Here is a 14065-nt window from a genome sequence, read left to right on the forward strand (position 1 = left end):
ATCTTAACTGCTAACATTTAAGATTTTGTGTTTTATCATATAAGTAATTCTTAGAATTCTGCTTGTATGTTTTACAAAGAAGCAGAATGATTAATGTATACATGTAATTTATGAATAAATATGTAATAAGGGTAAAGGCTTCTTGTTGGAGATGCAAAAAACAAAATGTTTGGGAACCACCACGAGTTTTTAGGATAAAGCTTGAACTCTTCATTATGACAGTCGGTACTGCACTAGTGAGGTTAAGAATTCAGCCTCATCTTCCTCCCTTTACCATTTATTCATGCTTAGACATCTTCCCAATGTATCACATCATCCTGTTTAAGTTCGAAGTATTTTACCCATGGTGGATGTTCAATCAGATCTGTTAACAACCTCTTTAGCATTACTATCACTTCGTGAACCTTGAAACTTTCCTCCTTGGCTCCTCTCAAGGGTACTATCCTGGTTTTTCTCCTGCTGCTTCAACTATTCCTTCTGTCTTCCTAATTGGCTGCTTTTTCCATGTTTATTCTATTTTTTGTGTGTGAGGTTCTTGAGTGCTCTACCAATACTGAGCTACATTCCCAGCTCTACAAATATTTTTTGAGCCTCCACTCAGCACAGTGACAGGTGCAAGATACAGCAATGAAGAAGACAACTAGGTTCCTCACCCTCAGATGAGAAGGAAAAACTCAAGTCTCTAGCCCTTTTCCCTTATTCGTCTCACATAGCTCTGACTTCCTTTTTACTTTGCCTCCCATTTCTAGTTACTGGTCAAATATTTCTGCTGGCATATGCTCCTATCACAATGCCTAGATTCATTGCTCCTCATTATATGTCTCTGGCCTCCACACCCAGTTTCTCTTGCTTTGATTGCTCCCCCCAAAACACCCAGAGGTGTTCTGAGGTACATCCCATCCCTTTTGAAACAAGGTCTAAGATGCCTAGTCTGGCTGAACTTGGGATCCTCCTGCCTCAGTCTCCGAGTAGCTGGGATTACAGGCTTATAGCACTGCTTCAATTGGACCCTCTGTGTGCCTATTGATACCACTTTCCAGTCTGAGTTAGAACCTGCTTGAGGTAGTTTTCTAACTGCTGTTCCTGCCCTTTGTCTCTTCAAGGTATAATTAATCACATGCCTTATTGTCCAAATTATTTTTTACAAATTATCGCCAGCTTTGTCCCAATAAAGGGCATGTATAGTGGGGAGGAGGGTTAGGAAAGGTTGAGCTCTAATTTTCCATGGGGTATTCAAATTACTTCGCCTAGCAAGTTTCAGAGACTATAGGCATGGTGTCTCTGGGTTTGAGTTCATTACCCACTTGCCCTGATTAGTGCTCATTGTTTCCAGAAGGTAATGAACAGGCTTCCAGGTCTTCACTATTCCCCATTCCCCCATGTGTCTTGGCCTCTCAGACCAGCTCCTCTAGCTCAACATTTAATACTAGTTTCTTACCTTTTAATTAGTTGTCATCTCTTCTCAGATATTCTAGAAAACTCCTACCTCCCAAAATAGGCCTTTTTTTAAAAACAAACAAACAAACATGTTCTAGACTATATATATATATGTATGTATGTATGTACTTGGAATTGAACTCATGGTCACTTAACCACATTCCCATCACTTTTTTCTGTATTATCGAGACAGGCCCTCACCAAGTTTCTGAGGCTGGCTTTGATCCTCCTGCCTCAGTCTCCTGAGCTGTTGGGATTACAGGCATGAGCCACTGCGCCTGCGCTAAACAACATCTTGCTTTCCCTCACATTCTTTTTACTTTCTTAAGCCTAGGAGCTGTATACTTTTAACATTTTCATTTTGTAAAGATTTAATTAATTTTCCCAAAGCCAGCAAGTGGCAGAATGAACTACGAAAGCAGGCTTAACTAATTTGAGCTCCTTTCAGCAACTGCCTGACCGGCCTCTACAGTGAATGTGAAGTATATGGCAATATTACCTCTAGGGACTCTCAAAACCAGGCCTACACCTCAGGAAAAGCATGTCCTATAGAGAAGCTTCAACAAATATTGTGGGTAATACTCCCCTTCCACAGGAATTTCTCTTTGCTAGTAGTGATTTCATATAGTGCCTAGGGTTTGCATTACCTACTTTGGTACCTAATTATCTTGTTGCCATTGCCTTGTTGATAATTTTTCTTTCATTAGGTCCATCCTAGCCCCATTAGCTGATGTGGACATGGGACACATGGCCTTCACCACAGAATTCCCCCCATCTGCCAAAGAGAAAGTGATACTCAACTCAGACACTTTTGAGGTTTAAAAATGCATTTCTCTGGTTATTTGGGGTAGGATCCAGGAATTTGTATTAACACCCTGATCACCTTAAGGCTGTGATCAATGGGTACAAAATTCTTGCCAATAAGAATTTAAGAAATCTTGCCTCCTTTAGGCAGGATTACTTCCTGGTACAATGATTCTCTGAACATTGCACGCAGCTGAAAAACTGGGAACTGGGCCTCTTTTGTTTCTGGACACCTCACTTGACAGGTGTAACAACATCCTCAGACAGGCTTGCCACAGGTGCATGCAGGCCACGTGCAAGGTACAGTCTGCCTAGCTCTTCCTTTGACCCCCTTCCCCCAGCTGTCCAGCTGATAGACCCCTCTATCCCCACAACCACGACGCAGCTGTTGCCCTCCTCCCACCCATGCCCCTCCCCCAACCCTTCTCCACCCCCGGCTCCTCCCACCTCAGAATATTTTATTGTTCCTGGCTAAGTTTTTCATATGGGATGGGGGTAGAGGGGGCTGGTTAGATGGAGAGGATGCTCTCCATTCATCAGGTCCTACTGAATGGGCACTTTTTCCACCTCAGAAAACCTTATGTTTTCTATCAGGGAAATGGGCAGAGGCCACTCTCTGGAACTTAGTTGGAAGGATGTCATTCCGGAAAGAGCCCCTCCATCTCTGTAAATACCCAAAGCAGGCCCAGCCTGCTGTGCTCCTTTGTTGAGGCAGGGGGAATGGAATCTTACCGATAAGGTGAGAAGAGCCGGGCCGGCCCTCTGCCCTCCAAACACCTAATGCTAAAAGGGGAGAAAAAAAAGCACCAACAAAGAGTTTAAGATAGCAATTCCCAGCTTTTTCAAATATGAAGCATTTTTTAACCAATCCTTTTTAATTCTTAAATTCTTGACATTACAGAACTAAACTGAAATTTATTAACATTCCACTCTTACATTTCTTATCGACAAACAGAAATAAAATCCATGAGCCAAAAAACCCAAAACAAAACTAAAAACAGGGAAAAGCTTATAAAACTAAATATGGATTCCAGCATTAACAGCTGAACAGAGAATGTGATTTTTAAATTCTTAGCGGATGATAAAGTGTAGAAACTGAACACTTACAAATTATTTAAAACCTGGAATCACTGACCAGAAATTACACAGTTGGATCATGGGAAAACAGCAGAAGGGGGTTATGAGTGATCCTACACTGTTCTAGCTGCAACCCATGCCCTTCTCAGAGGAAAGCCTGGCATTGATTAGATATTGGGCCAGACTAATACTGGCAGCAGAGCCAGTGATAGTAACCTGCCTACCAGAAGAGCCTTCCACTGGGTTGGCAATTTTGATCTGGGCCCCGGACATCTGGCGGATCTCATTGATGTTGGCGCCTTGGCGCCCGATTATGCAGCCAATTAAGTTATTTGGAATGGTGAGTTCATGGGTGGTTTGAGTAGATGCATCCAAACTTGCCCAATAGCCTTTCACCTCTGGAGAGCTGGAGTCAATTCCGGCGAATCCGGTCCCGCCGTGCATCATGGCAAAGTGAGACTGTTGTCTTGCCACCTGGTTCAGCTTGGCCAGATCGAGCGGAGAAATGGTGTGTTGTCCTTGAATCGAGTAGGCATCTAGAGGTGGTCCCTCCAGGTCATGGGTGGCGTGAGGGTAGCCCGCAGCGTCGCTGCACCGATCTTGGCCGCCAGCGCAGATAACCGGAGAGCTGGCCGGCATGGGCTGGTACGGAATGGTCATGACTCTCCCTTGCGGAGACTGGGAGAGCGTCTCCAGCATGACCAGGCAGATCTGCTTGACACACTCGGTGACAGACTGCGGCACGCCAGCGATAGTGATTGCCCGCTCGGTGGAGTTGGGCAGCATATCCCCCGCCACCTGGACCTGGGCCCCGGTACTCTCGCGGATCTCTTTGATCTTACAGCCGCCTTTCCCAATCAGGGAGCCGCACTGGGTGGCCGGCACCACCAGCCTCAGGGTGACCGGGGGCCTGCTAGCCGCCGTGCTGTTGGTCATGGAGCTGTTGATATCTTCCTCCAGCTTGTCGATGATCATTGCGAAGGCCTTAAAGATGGCATTGGTGGGGCCGGTCAGAGTGATGATTCTCTCCGGACAATTCCCCTCCGAGATGTTGATCCGCGCGCCACTCTCCTCGCGGATCCTCTTAACCGACTCCCCTTTCTTCCCAATGATGCTTCCTACTTCCTTTCCGTGCATAAGAAGCCGAATGGTGAGAGTCACATTTAGTCCACTTTCAGTCACACCGGCATCCATGGCGAGCGGCGGGCGGCGTTCGGGGGAGTTGGGCTCGTTACGTGGTCAAGTCTTTGGTGGCTGGCGGGGGGAGGGGAGGTGTAGGCCCAAAACTGCCGGCGCGAGGCGAGCGAGGGCCGCGGGAGCGAGCAGGAGCGGGCGGGAGGCCGCGGCGTCGTCGCAGGGGCGGGCGGCGGCGGCGGAGGGGGCGAGCGGGGCCGGGAGCGGCGGGCGGGCGGGTGGGCGAGGGCGCGGCGGTGGCGACTCCGGCGGCAGCCTCGGCGGTCTGGGCGGGGCGGGAAGCCCGCTTTCAACCCCGCGTACCCTCTGACCCCGGAAGTGCTTTCTGCGCAGGACCCCTTGAAAAAAATGAGGACCCGTTTTTTTAGGTCACAAGATTGCGCCAACCTCCACGCGGTACTTAAAAAAAAAAATCCTTTCAATACCGGAGTAGTGAAAATAATGCATTTGATGGGCGGAAGGTGTGGGTCCGGCAGGGCTTTACAGTGAACACGTGTTTTATTAACTCCAACAGCACTGGCAGGTGGCTGAAAATATTAATGTTGTTTTGGGGAGACACATATAATTTTCCTGATATACCAAAGGGATTTATGCGCAGAGTGACAAGGGCAGCCCTGGCAATCAGTGCAGGCGGCAGCTGGGACGCCGCGGGTTTAAAACGTGCGCGTGAGGTAAGCCAGACCGCATGCGCGAGGGTGTGGGGAGGACGGGAGGGGCAGCCGCCGTCTTCCCGGGGGGGAGGGGCGGCGAGGTGCGGCCTGTGGGGCGGGTGCGCGCGCGAGCGGGCACGTGGGGCCCTTTCGTCCCCGGCGTCCGGGCGCCCTGCGCCAGCCCCCACTCCTGCCCCGGCCCCACGGAGGTGGCTGGTGAGCAGAAAGATCCAAACCCGAGCCCCTACCGCGGGCCGGCGGAGTCGCGCCTTTGTGTTTGTGAAGTGCTCGTAACAGCCATGAAAAGAATGGCGTCCATTTACATAATGCTTTGTTTGCATCTTGCTGGTTTCTTTCTGTTGAAACCCGCAGAAACTCAACCTAGCAATTCGGTCCTTTCTACCGTGGCAGTCTCTTGTCTGCTACTTGAAACAATAGTGTGCGTCTCTGGAGGCCTTATTTAAATTCGAGCGGTGCCGACCAGAGTTGGAGGTTTCTGCGGCATTTCCCGCGCGGCCTCTCCGGTTCTCCCTTTTCGGCCCTCTTCTCTCACAGCGCAGCCGCAGCGCCCCACTCTCGGGCGGCCCCTGGTGACGCCCGCCATCTTAGGAGGCCTTTTCTGCCTAGTTTATCTCGCTAGAAAATGTCGCTGAGATGCCGGCACATGAGTTGTGATTTCTGCCCCTTCCCTTTCCTCCTTGAGCTAAGCCAGACTCCAGAATGTCAAGTGAGCAAAGCATACTTAGTCCCTCAGTGAAAGTGGGCTAACGTGGCGCTCCCCATCGCCACCCCCCCCCCGTCGCCATGTTTCCTGAACACAAAATGGCGACACGTGGCCTGGATTCGTCTCAGGAGAAATTGGGGTCGCCCGAAAGCTCTAGAACGCGCCGCCTCCTGTTCGCTGGGACTTCCCTGCGACGCGAGTCCTTAAGATCCCTCCTGTAGGCTGGTCCGAAACGTGGCGGAAGAAGTTTAATCCTCCCTCCTTTAATTTGAAAGGAGAATGTGAATAATAGTAAAATGTAGGCACGGTGTCGATCATCTCGGCCTTTTTTTTTTTTTTTTAGATTTTCATAATGTATGGGCAGTACCATGGGGAAATTTCAGGTGTCCCCCCGCCCCTGTACCAAAATACTTAGAAACCACTGCTTTAAGGAATGAGATGGGAAAATACTGCTTTCCCAGATCTCCTAGTACAGGGTGTTGTGCTGGGAAGACCAAAATATGATTTTTAAAATAATACGAATATGTAGACATACTCTGTAGGCATTTTCACAGGCAGTTAGTTGGTCAGTGACCCACAGCTTATTATAATTTGTATTGTCTTTTATGGTCTAGAAGGGACAGATCTTATGGTAGGCATTTTATTGCAAACTATCTTAATTTTTACCACGCTCTACGAGGTAGTTATCCCCTTCTCTTTCTCTCTCTTTTTTAAGCAGAGGAAGACACTTAAGCCCAGAGAAATGAAGTGAGCCATTCAAAGTCATACGTTGTCGGGGATGGAATCCAGACCTTCTGATTTCTTTACTGGTGAGCACATTTTCCAGTTTTTCTATAAATCAAGGTTTTTGAATTAAATTCTTTCTTTCTTTCTTTCTTTTTCTTTTTCTTTTTTTTTTTGTAGCAAAAAAGCTACCAAAGGTGCTTAACCATTGAGCCACATTCCTAGCCGTCACCCTTTTTATTTTTTTTTATTTTAAAACAGTGTTGCTTACAGCTTCGCTAAATTTCTGAGGCTGGTTTTGAACCTGTGATCCTCCTGCCTCAGCCTCCCGATCTGCTTAGAATTTAAATTGTTTTTAACGTGTTAATGTGCTGACTTTGAAGGTTACCTTTAGGTAATCCTTTGTTGTGTAGTCAGCCCATTTGTATCTCCTTGGGGATTTCCATTTTCTCCTGATGTGAGTGACACACACATTTGAGCCCTGTCTGGGCTTAAATGCTGTTCTGTGAGGTAACTGGATAAGGAGAGAGAGATGGAAGTGATTCAGACCTTCTCCAAGGCCCAGGTGTCTTAGTCTGGCCTCCTCAGTGGCACATTTGAGTTACCTGGCTCTAGGGGAATGAACAATTCTTTGAGAGACTCACTTGCTTCCTTCAGCTACTTGTGCTTGACTCCTTCTTCACTACCCCTTATCCCCAGCTCTGTAAAAATGAGTTATTTTACTCTGGCACCAAGCCTCCATTATTCTACAAATATTGACAAATCCTGACATAGTGTTAGATAAATCATAGTCTGTGGACACCTCAGTGTAACACATGGTTAGGGGGTCCAGGTAACAAAAACATGCCTAAACAAGGACTACATGGCTGTTATAGATGGAGAGGGATTTTTGCTTTTAACTTACATTAACATGTGTATCAAATTTTCCAAAAGTCTTCATATTGTTTTATATAACTCTGTAAATAACTTTGATAGGTACATACCTAGGATATAACTAAGTACTTAGTGCTATTATTATTACAGTAATAATAATAGCACTAAGTACTTAGTTGTATGCTAGGCCCTGTTCTAAGCCTATTCTATGCTTTAACTCAGTGGCTCTTAACATTATTAAAAGTAAAATATTGGAAGAAATCGATTTTACATTGTAATTCAGATGTACACACATATATCACATATCGGTTCTTTTTTTTTTTTTAATTGGGAATTAAATGAGGATGCTTTACCATTGAGCAACATCACCTTTTATTTATTTATTTATTTTTAATTTTGAGACAGGGTTTCACTAAATTACTAAGTTGCTGAGGTTGGCTTTGAACTTGGAATCCTGCTTCAGCCATCCTAGTTGCTGGGATGATAGATGTGTGCCACTGTACCCATTTTATATAACAGATTTTTTTGCAAAACACTACTTATTACTACATGCAATGTATTCTGGTTCCAGTTTCTGTTCATTTATTTATATTCAAACATAAAAGGGGTTGTTATAACTAAAATGATTCAAAACCCATTAGTAGGTTGTGACTGGAATACACATTTAATCCTCATATAAGCTCATGAAATGGGTGGTGATATTATTTCCATTTTACAGAGGTACTGAGAGGTGAAGGAGTTTGTCCAAGTTCAGATAAAGTAGTAAAGTATGGATATGAATGTAGGCAATCTGAGTCCACAGATGGTATACTTAACCATAAGGTAGATGTGGTCTCTCTGGAGTTCTTTGTAGGGAGACAAAGTAGATTAAAGAATTAAAAATACTAGTAATGGCTTGGCATGGTGTACACACCTATAATCCTAGCCACTTGGGAGACTGAGGCAGGAGGATTGCAAATTTAAGGCCAGCCTCAGCAATTTAAGGCACTAAGCAATTTAGCAATATCCTGACTCAGAAAATAAAAGGGCTGGGGATGTGGCTTAAGTGGTTAAGCACCCCTGGATTCAATTCCTAATTAAAAAAAAAAAAAAAAAGATACTAGTAATGGTTCAAATCCGGGTGCGCTCTCCAAATACAACAACAAAAAATATTAGAAAACAGGAGACGAAAGGACTAAATTGCATATGGTCATGGAGTATCCTGATTGAATGCATTATGGTCCTCCAAATTTACTTTTTTTATCTTCCCTAAAGAAATTTTTACCCATCAGGTAAAAAAAAAAAAATTTTTCCCCAAGATTGCCTGTTTTAATTCTTTTCTGCCTGAAATATTTCCTTGATTTCTTCTTATCTGAGTACCTCTAGGACTAATTGTACTCCTCAGTGAAGTATTTCCTTTCTCATCTTCCTTAGCTCTTAACCTCCCCGAGAATCCTATATCCTACCTTCAGTGGCCTACATTTTACTGTTGATGAAATCCTAGAGTGATGTGTCCTGTAGGCTCTCCAGGTGCCCTGGAGATGCTGTAATTTGTCAAAGTGGGCTCTGGATTTTGGAATCCAAGGCTCTATGCCCTAGCCCCATTCTGTGACTGACTAGCTGTGAGACTTCTACAATTTATATATCTGGGTCTCAGTTTTTTCCACTGTAAAACAAAAAATTAAATGATCACTAAGCCATTTTTAAATTCTATTCTGGGAGTGATACTATTTAATGACCTTATTATCTCTGAGTGGTGGTGGGTAGGGTTGTGTAAATGTTTTACTCACTTTTGGAAAATTCTGTACTCCCTTACTCAGATCTGGATTAACTTTTGAATTCCACATTACCCATTTTATGGATGAAGCTCCTGAGATATGGAACAATGGATTGAATAGTCACCGCCCCAACCCTGGAATCTCACACAGGACTCTTCTCACTCAAATGACCACAGGTTGGTTAAGGGGTTTAATATGACTGGGAAGGTGAGCCAGGTTTAGACTTTGGAAGTTGAACCACAGGATTTATCTTCCATTCAGAGAAACAATTTTTACTTCCTCTTACATTATGTTGGCATGTTATATACATAAAACTTTAAAAAATGATTTTATATTACTTGTATAAGCATCACAGACAGCTTTGCCAATAAGTTATTATTGTACCAATTTTACTGATGAGCCATCTTTGGATTAGAAGAGTGAAAGAATTTGCTGAAGGTTATACAGCTTATTGGGACCTGAGTTAGATTTTTTTTTTTTTTTAATTAGCTGCCATGACATTACAATGATCTTGGCAATTCATACATTTGAATCAATTGGGGTATAAATTCTCATTTTTCTGATTGTACAGATTGCAGAATCACACTGGTCATAGAGTCACCTATATATATACAGCATGAGTTAGATTTCTTGATTACTGCTTGTAGATTGTCCTTTCCTTAACTTCTGATGTCTGTGGCATAGACTTTATTTTATTTTATTTTTTATTTTGGTATTGGGGATTAAACCCAGGGTGCTTAACCACTTAGCCACATTTCCTTTTTATTTTTATTTTGAAACTGGGTCTTGCTAAGTTGTTTAGGGCCTCATTCAATTGCTGCAGCTGGCCTCAAACTTGAAATCCTCCTGCCTCAGTCTCCTGAGTTGTTGGAATTATTGGTGTGTGCCACTGTGCCCAGCTGTGTCACAGTTTTGAAACTTGGATAACTTTAAATTCAGAAAGCCTCCCAAATCAGTCTTTGTTTTTCTGTCCTAGAACATCCATTCCAGTTACCTTAGGCTCCTGACTCTTGTTTTAAGATAATTTCTTCTCTTCTTGATCTCTAGTGCTTACATTTATGAGTTTGTGAAGGAGTGAGAGTGATTACTCAATGAGACTCCCAAATTCCCTGGTGGTAGGGACCATATTTCTTTTCTTTAACCTACTTGTCCCAGCAAAGTATACTATAGCTATTTAAATTTGCTCTATAAACATGTAGCATTGTTTTTTAAAAACATGGTTTAATTTTTTTCTCCTCCTTCAGAGCTCTCTTTTATTTAAAATAATATTAAATTGAGAGGGCCTTTTCTCTATTATATTATAGGCTACTATAGCCTAGAAACTTATCTTACCCACTTTGCAGATAGTAACAATTTGGTGTCATGTGCTGGTTTCCTTGTTCTGCTGTTAGGAGATCACTCTTTGGTTGCCTGAGAAACATAAGAAGTTTATTGGTGTAGTTTGCAGAAGTAACCCAAAGATACAGCAACATCCTTGGCCTAAGTTCTCCCTATTAGACAAAGCAATGCCCTTGGATACTCTATGGTATCTCTGCCTGAAATAGAGTATGTGGAAGAGATGGCAGAGGAAAGTTTAAAAAGGGGAAAAATGGAAACCAAATGCAAATACAAAGTATAGAAAGTGAGGATGGGTAAAAAGCGAAGAGTGAAATGCAGTATTGGTGGGAAAGAGGTGAACAAAACAATCTAGAGGTTCATCACCCCTGCTTCCCTCCTGTGTGCCAGCGCACAGCTGGTGGTTTGAGAAGCATAGACTGCTGTCTTCAAAGAAGAGCAGTGGAAATGATGACTCCTCTTGAGTTGATTTCGGGTAGCACACACTTCCATTTTTTTTTTTTTTAAACCTCTATGTTCATTACCATGTAGAGTAAATTTCTTTGCTTCTGCTATCAGCTGGGGATGGGATTGGGTGCCAGTAACTTTAATATTAGCCTGAGTTCAGTTGATTTATCAGGGAAAATATGTTAAAAAATTACTGAAGGTTTTCTTGGTCAAGTTTGTATACATTCATTCAACAAATCATTATTGATTGTTTAATATGTCTTAGACACTAAGAATATACAAATGCATGAGATCTTGACCTTGGCCTCAAGATGTTTATTATCTAGATGGAGAGACAGGTAACACAGACATGTGTTAAGTATTAATATATGAGTTAGCAGAGAATGCAGTGGGAGAAGAGAGGAGGGGCCTTAATTTAGCTTTGGAAGCAATGGGAGAAGGCGGTCTAGATAAAAGTTGACATCCAGAGTCCCAAATGTGAGGGGGAGGGTAGGAAAGGGTATTATAGGCAGAGGGAACAAAAGTTCAAAATCAGAGAGAGCATAGTCCATTGAGAAGTTGTAGGCATTTATGACGGATGTTTGCATTATCCAATTTTTAGTGATTATTGTTCTCCTGCTTCAGTAGTGTGGATTATTCTAACTTTACTGTGCTTGCTATAGCAGAGAAAGTTGCAGACTTTATTTTGGAGTATTACTTCTGTTTTAAAATGAAGACACCAGAAATTGCACTTTTATCTAGGAATGCTAAGGAGAAAAATGTAAATGAAGCCCAACCTTTGAATTAGCAAATGACTGGTGATCAATTGTACAGTAAAAGAAAGAAGGTGCAGTGGCACATCTGTAATCCCAGTGGCTCCAGGAGACTGAGAGGAGGATTTCGAGTTCAAAGCCAGCCTCAGCAGATTAGTGAGGCATTTAGCAATTCATTGAGACCCTGTCTCTAAAGAAAAATATAGGGCTGGGGTTGTGGCTCAGCGGTAGAGCGCTCACCTGGCACGTATGAGACCCTGGGTTCGATCCTCAGCACCAAATAAAAAAATAAGTGAAATAAAGGTGTTGTGTCCAATTACAACTAAAAATAAAAAAAGGGCTGGGACATCAGCTCACCTATGTTCAATCCCTGGTACCAAAAAAAAAAAAAAAAAAAAAAGAAGAAAGAAAGAAGGTACAGCAGAGTGTGATAGTGTAAGCCAGTAGTCCTAGCCAATTGTGTGGTTGAGGCAGGAAGATTGCTTGAGCCCAGAAGTTCAAAGCCAATTTGGGCAGCATAGCAATACCCCATCTCAAAAAAAGAAAAAGAAAGATGCAGTGTACAGTGTATCTTTGTCATCCAACTTTAGGGTCTGTTGTGCTCTGTTTTGTTTTTAAGGCTTTAAGGCTGTGTGTGTGTGTGTGTGTGTGTGTGTGTAAATTTATGGTCTTATTCAGTTGGTTAGGATATTTGAGTTAGGGAGGAGGGAAAGGGGGTCTAGAATAATTGTGCCTTTTTATGGCAGAACAAAAGAAATACCTTTCATGCTGGGAGGTGGCACACGCCTCTAATCCCAGCGGCTCTGGAGGCTGAGACAGGAGAATCACAAGTTCAAAGCCAGCCTCAGCAACTTAGTGAGGCGCTTAGCAACTCAACGAGACTCTGTCTCTAAATAAAAAATGGCTGGGTATGTGGCTCAGTGGTTAAGCATCCCTGGGTTCAATCCCTGGTCCAAAAAAAAAAAAAGAAAAAATATGTTTAAAAAGCTCTGATCCCACCAACTAAGCACAACAAGGCATAGTCAGGAACTTTGTTTTAGAAAGACAGTTACTTCAACTAGACAAAATGTTTGTTCAACATCATTCACTTTGTAAAGTCTGTTTTGTTCAGATTAAGAGCATTGATTTTTGTTTTTGTTTTTTTTCCCCACATGGTCCTAGCTCCATTAAACAGAAACCTTATGTGTATTCCTTGAATAATGCTGGGATTTTTACTGGATTAAACAACAACAAAAAAAAAAGGTATATGTGAAATAGGGAAGAATAAATTTAGAAATCAGCTTGTAGATTCAATGGTCATTTCTCAGTCATCTTTCTTACCTTTCTTATCAGAAGCGGTTGCTGCTCCTTCCTTGCACTATGGCTTCACTTAATTTCTATGGCATTCTCTTAGCTCTCTGTCTACCTCCTTGGCCCCTCTTCCTTAACATTTTTTTTCTTCCTAATGCCTTCTCATCTCTTCAGCCTCCAGTGACAGAGTACTCAAAGTAGTCCATATATCCCTGTTCTGCCTACACTTATTTCTTAGTGCTTTATTTTTTTTTCAAAACTTTAAATACCATATATCCAGGTGTGGTGGCGTACACCTATAATCCCAGTGGTTCAGAAGGCTGAGGCAGGAGGATTATGAGTTCAGAGCAACTCAGTGAGACCTTGTCTGTAAATAAAATACAAAAAAGAGCTGGGAATATGGCTCAGTAGTTAAGCACCTCTGGATTCAATTCCTGGAAGCAAAAAAAAAAAGGTCTGGGGATGGTTCTCAGAGGTAGCATGCCCCTGGTTCAATCCCCAGTATCTAGGAGAAAAATTTATACACAAAACATTTTTATATTTAATATATAAAATATTTATGTGTATCGTACATATAATATACACTTTGTATATTATATAATATATATATTTGTTAACCTGATAATTCTTTTTTTATTTTTTTATTTTTTTGTGGAGCTGGGGGATGTATCACTGAGCTACTCACCCAGCCCAGGACATTGTTTTGATCATTGCTGTGTTCTCATATTCTAGAATAGTGCCTAGGATATTGGAGTTGAATGAATAAATTTATTTAATTTTCAAACAAAAATATATTTGGTATATAAAGGACCACATAACAAGGGAAATATCTGTGAATAAGGTATTATTCCCGCCCCTAAATTGCTTATAACCAAAAAAAAAAAAAAGCTGTTTCTTTAGCATGATAAAGTGCTACATCATTCTGGAATTGGGGAGATTAAGGCTAGTATAAAGGGGTGTGCTTGTCATCAGAGATGAAGTCCTGCTTTGTCAGGCCTATCA

At 42.7% G+C, this 14065-nt stretch overlaps 1 protein-coding gene and 1 long non-coding RNA gene across 15 annotated transcripts in view; one reads left to right on the forward strand and one right to left on the reverse strand.

Annotated features, from left to right (window-relative positions):
* Window positions 1-3058: 3058 nt before the first annotated feature.
* On the reverse strand, window positions 3059-4791 carry Pcbp1 (poly(rC) binding protein 1). The gene has a single exon (XM_015479562.2). The coding sequence runs from the start codon at window positions 4510-4512 to the stop codon at window positions 3442-3444; it is 1071 nt and encodes a 356-aa protein (XP_015335048.1). The 5' UTR covers window positions 4513-4791; the 3' UTR covers window positions 3059-3441.
* A 369-nt stretch (window positions 4792-5160) lies between these two features.
* Window positions 5161-14065, forward strand: part of LOC107137203 — a 52680-nt gene continuing 43775 nt past the window's right edge. For 2 of the 14 annotated variants that reach the window (XR_001502826.2, XR_007348026.1), the window contains exons 1-3: window positions 5906-6184; window positions 6605-6695; window positions 9282-9415. This is a non-coding gene — a long non-coding RNA (uncharacterized LOC107137203). The other 12 variants (XR_007348027.1, XR_007348024.1, XR_007348018.1 and 9 more) reach the window with 12 other exon arrangements.

Source organism: Marmota marmota, unplaced genomic scaffold (genome assembly GCF_001458135.2).
Source record: "Marmota marmota marmota unplaced genomic scaffold, marMar, whole genome shotgun sequence".
Classification (NCBI taxonomy): Eukaryota; Metazoa; Chordata; class Mammalia; order Rodentia; family Sciuridae; genus Marmota; species Marmota marmota.

Excerpts from the sequence above, each read along its gene's own strand:
- Pcbp1 (XM_015479562.2), bottom strand. The coding sequence starts at position 4,512 with ATGGATGCCGGTGTGACTGAAAGTGGACTAAATGTGACTCTCACCATT.